The sequence below is a fragment of the Aphanomyces astaci genome (assembly GCF_000520075.1).
Source record: "Aphanomyces astaci strain APO3 unplaced genomic scaffold supercont1.5, whole genome shotgun sequence".
Taxonomy (NCBI): domain Eukaryota; phylum Oomycota; class Saprolegniomycetes; order Saprolegniales; family Verrucalvaceae; genus Aphanomyces; species Aphanomyces astaci.
In genome coordinates this window covers 1,905,213-1,908,164 of record NW_009798268.1, presented here as the reverse complement: position 1 = coordinate 1,908,164, position 2,952 = coordinate 1,905,213, and the positions used below count along the sequence as shown (strand labels likewise).

At 50.5% G+C, this 2,952-nt stretch overlaps 2 protein-coding genes across 3 annotated transcripts; both read right to left on the bottom strand.

Annotated features, from left to right (window-relative positions):
• Positions 1 to 291: 291 nt before the first annotated feature.
• H257_03323 lies at positions 292 to 1,038 on the bottom strand. Of its 2 annotated transcripts, XM_009827333.1 has the most exons (3): positions 915 to 1,038; positions 682 to 866; positions 292 to 635 (listed from the first exon to the last, which is right to left on the bottom strand). In XM_009827333.1, exons 1-3 carry the CDS (start codon positions 1,017 to 1,019, stop codon positions 359 to 361), a joined length of 567 nt encoding a protein of 188 aa, XP_009825635.1. In that variant the 5' UTR covers positions 1,020 to 1,038; the 3' UTR covers positions 292 to 358. The 2 variants fall into 2 exon arrangements, with proteins under 2 accessions (XP_009825635.1, XP_009825636.1); XM_009827334.1 differs by having other exon boundaries at positions 682 to 1,038.
• Positions 1,039 to 1,322: 284 nt separating this feature from the next.
• H257_03322 (hypothetical protein) lies at positions 1,323 to 2,952 on the bottom strand. Its single transcript, XM_009827332.1, has 2 exons — positions 2,043 to 2,952; positions 1,323 to 1,975 (listed from the first exon to the last, which is right to left on the bottom strand). The coding sequence occupies exons 1-2, from the start codon at positions 2,887 to 2,889 to the stop codon at positions 1,407 to 1,409; spliced, it is 1,416 nt and encodes a 471-aa protein (XP_009825634.1). The 5' UTR covers positions 2,890 to 2,952; the 3' UTR covers positions 1,323 to 1,406.

The window sequence follows — 2,952 nt, the reverse complement described above, 5'->3', positions numbered from 1 at the left end:
CGCCAATAACGCTAACTACACCGCGCCTTGGACCAGTTTACTCCGCAACGCGGCGCCAACCGCTGCCTTTGTACAGCTTTGCCTTGTCAATTGCCAAAATATGGTCGTCGGAAATTATCAACTTGCCGTCACGGAGGTGTTTGACACATATAGATAGTTAACCAATTAATTCGACGAGAATGCTCAGATTATGCTATTTCACCTCCACTAATTTGCAGGCCAATCGTAGGTGAGGAAGATCAGTTTTCATCTCAGTCGCAATCATCCTTGGACAGCGGGGGAGGAAAAATAGCAACCTTCGTTATACTACCTTTCCATAATGCAGTGGATGATCTCCAAGGCACAAAGCAAAGCTCGTTCAATCCTCGTGGTTATCATGATGGTGTTGCGATTCCTCCTGCATCAAGGCCATGAACCGGCGTCGCCAAGACACGAAATTCGCATTTCCCCGTCGGATGAACTCGCGCCACACGTACGCGTCCTTCTGGTCGTCTTGGATGCCCGTTAAATCGATGCCCCTCAGCACCGCGAGCTCGGTCGTACTCAAAAACCCATCGCGGGCTCGAAAAAGGCGAGACAAGTGACCGACTGTCCGCGTTATGATATGGGTGGGCGACACCTGCCGCACCTCCATCCTACATCCACATGACAAACACTCGAGACTACTCGTCATTCACTCACCATAACCGGTAGTGCCGCTGCCTGAGAAGGGGGTCACACATATGCACTTCATCGTGTTCGACTTGGCGTACGACTACGATGAACCGATCGGCTTCATGAAAATGTCCTTGGAGCGAGTTTACGAACGCGCCGTCGGGCGTCTTGGTGTGAAACAGTCGCGTGTTGTTCGTGCGCTCTTGGACCATCTAATACACACGAAAACGTCAATGTGAAACATAAACAGTGTCGCGTGCCTCGGGGAGGTCCATAAAAAGCACGTCCTGCATATCATGGGATTCGAAGAATCGTCGAAACGACGCTATCGTTCCTGGCAAGATGCATTGGGAGTGGTAGAGCATCGGTTAAACTCAAACTTTCCCCGGAATATTTCCGAAAGGATTTATCTGTCCCTCCTAGGGAATCCGGATAACAAGGGCTGGGTACGACTATTTACTATTAATAACCAAGACGATGACCGAACTTCGAAGGAGATCGGTTGAAGCACAAGGTATGAGGGGGGAAGCAAAGTGCAAGTCAAGTATACATAAGAAGTATCTCAGTTAAACTATGTATAACGGCCGATGAGAATATTTCTCATACAGTACGCAAGTTCAACCTAAGCACAATAATATTCTCAGAATCGCTATTAATATTCCATCCATCGAGAAATAATCTCATTGGCAGATCCAATAGAATGGTGGGATTTGGGTTACCTTGTTATGATTAGCTAATAAAAAGAGATGAGCTTATTTTGGATTATCAATTGCACACAGTTTAGCACGTTCTTCCTTGAGCATTGTCCGTCGAGCGAAGTACAAGGCAATTCCAAAGCACGTAATGGCCCACACCATCCACACTAATGAAAACATCATGGCTTGGATGAGTCCATCTTTGTCTTGATGGCACTCTGGGTTAAGCACTACGACGCCGTCCACAAGCACACTGTTGCAGTGAGGAGCCCAAGCATCCTTGATGTAGCCCATGATGACGGGGGCGGGAACGTCCCCGAACACATGCAGCACAAGAGACTTCAAACCAACAGCGAGGGATCGTTGCGACGGGTGGACAGAGTGAAACATGGCGGTCATCGCAACTGGGGACGTGGAACTGAAAACAACAATCGAGAGTCCATTCCACACCAGGAACCACGTTTTGTCAGGCAAAGCAATCACGGACAGGAGCACGACTCCAGCAGCGACTGGGTATCCCAGCACCAGTTGACGAATCGCAAAGTATTGTCGCTTGTAAGCTGCCCCGCGGCTCGTCCAATCGAGCAGCACGCCCCCCAGGAAGGTGCCCACGAAGATTGCAACAACTACAAGTCAGGGGTCGTTATTAGCACAAATCACATTCCGGTTGTATAGAGTACTAGTAGCACTTACGTGCTTGGGATCCCAACGTGACGTTAGCATCAGTTTCCGACGAAAACACGCCAACGCCAATCAGCAACAGCGTTGAAAGCATGGTCAACCCTGAACTAAAAAACACCGAGCTTGCCAACCCAAGCATCAACCACGAAAACGCAGCGTTGCTACAAACCCCACACACTTCACCGAAAAACGACTTTGGGGCCGCGGAACCACTCTCCGCCAACAAGCCTTGGGATTCGTTGGTGACGTCTCTGCTGATCCGATCGAACTCGTCGGGAATGCCAAAACGACAAAGGAAAAGCAACGGCACCATCGCTAGCCCCTCCAAGGCATACAACGAGTTCCAGCCCCAAGAAGTTGTAGACAGCGTCGATGCCGCGATTCTGCCCGAAATCATACCCAGGCTAACCGACATCATGTACACACCCAACCACAGCGTCTGGACACTGCTCGGGCTGTGGTCGTTGATGAAGGCGGGTACAATGCACTGAAACGACGCTGCTCCAACACCACTGAGGAATCGCCCCACGACTAAAAGCTCGAAGCTGTTGGCGGACTTGGAAACGCTTGAGATGGCCACGGCAACGATCCACACGGCCAGCCCCATGGAAATGACTCGAAACGGTTTGGTGGTCATCGCGAGGTACCCAAACAGCGGGATCGAGAGGGCGTTGGTGGTCACAAACGACGATGAGAGCAGTCCAAGCAACGCGCCTGGTTCGGTGGTGTTGTGAGAGACTTGGATAAAGTATTGGAACTGCGCTGGGGCGCCAATAGTGATGCCTTGGTCAAAATCACCGAAAAAGCTGATTGTACAAAGCAAGACGAATATCCACGGCGGCATCGTAGTGGACGACATTGGCTCAGACGGGGTTGTTCGACTTGACTGACAGGATGAGCTTTGATAAGTGAGCCAAGTCCC

What these genes read in the sequence shown, in the direction of transcription:
- H257_03323 (XM_009827333.1), bottom strand. Translation starts at nt 1,019, where the DNA reads ATGCTCTACCACTCCCAATGCATCTTGCCAGGAACGATAGCGTCGTTT. An exon ending in TTTTTATGGACCTCCCCGAG is followed by an intron (nt 867 to 914) that starts GCACGCGACACT and finishes CGTGTGTATTAG; the next exon opens with ATGGTCCAAGAGCGCACGAA. An exon ending in CAGCGGCACTACCGGTTATG is followed by an intron (nt 636 to 681) that starts GTGAGTGAATGA and finishes ATGTGGATGTAG; the next exon opens with GATGGAGGTGCGGCAGGTGT.
- H257_03322 (XM_009827332.1), bottom strand. Translation starts at nt 2,889, where the DNA reads ATGTCGTCCACTACGATGCCGCCGTGGATATTCGTCTTGCTTTGTACA. An exon ending in CACGTTGGGATCCCAAGCAC is followed by an intron (nt 1,976 to 2,042) that starts GTAAGTGCTACT and finishes CCTGACTTGTAG; the next exon opens with TTGTTGCAATCTTCGTGGGC.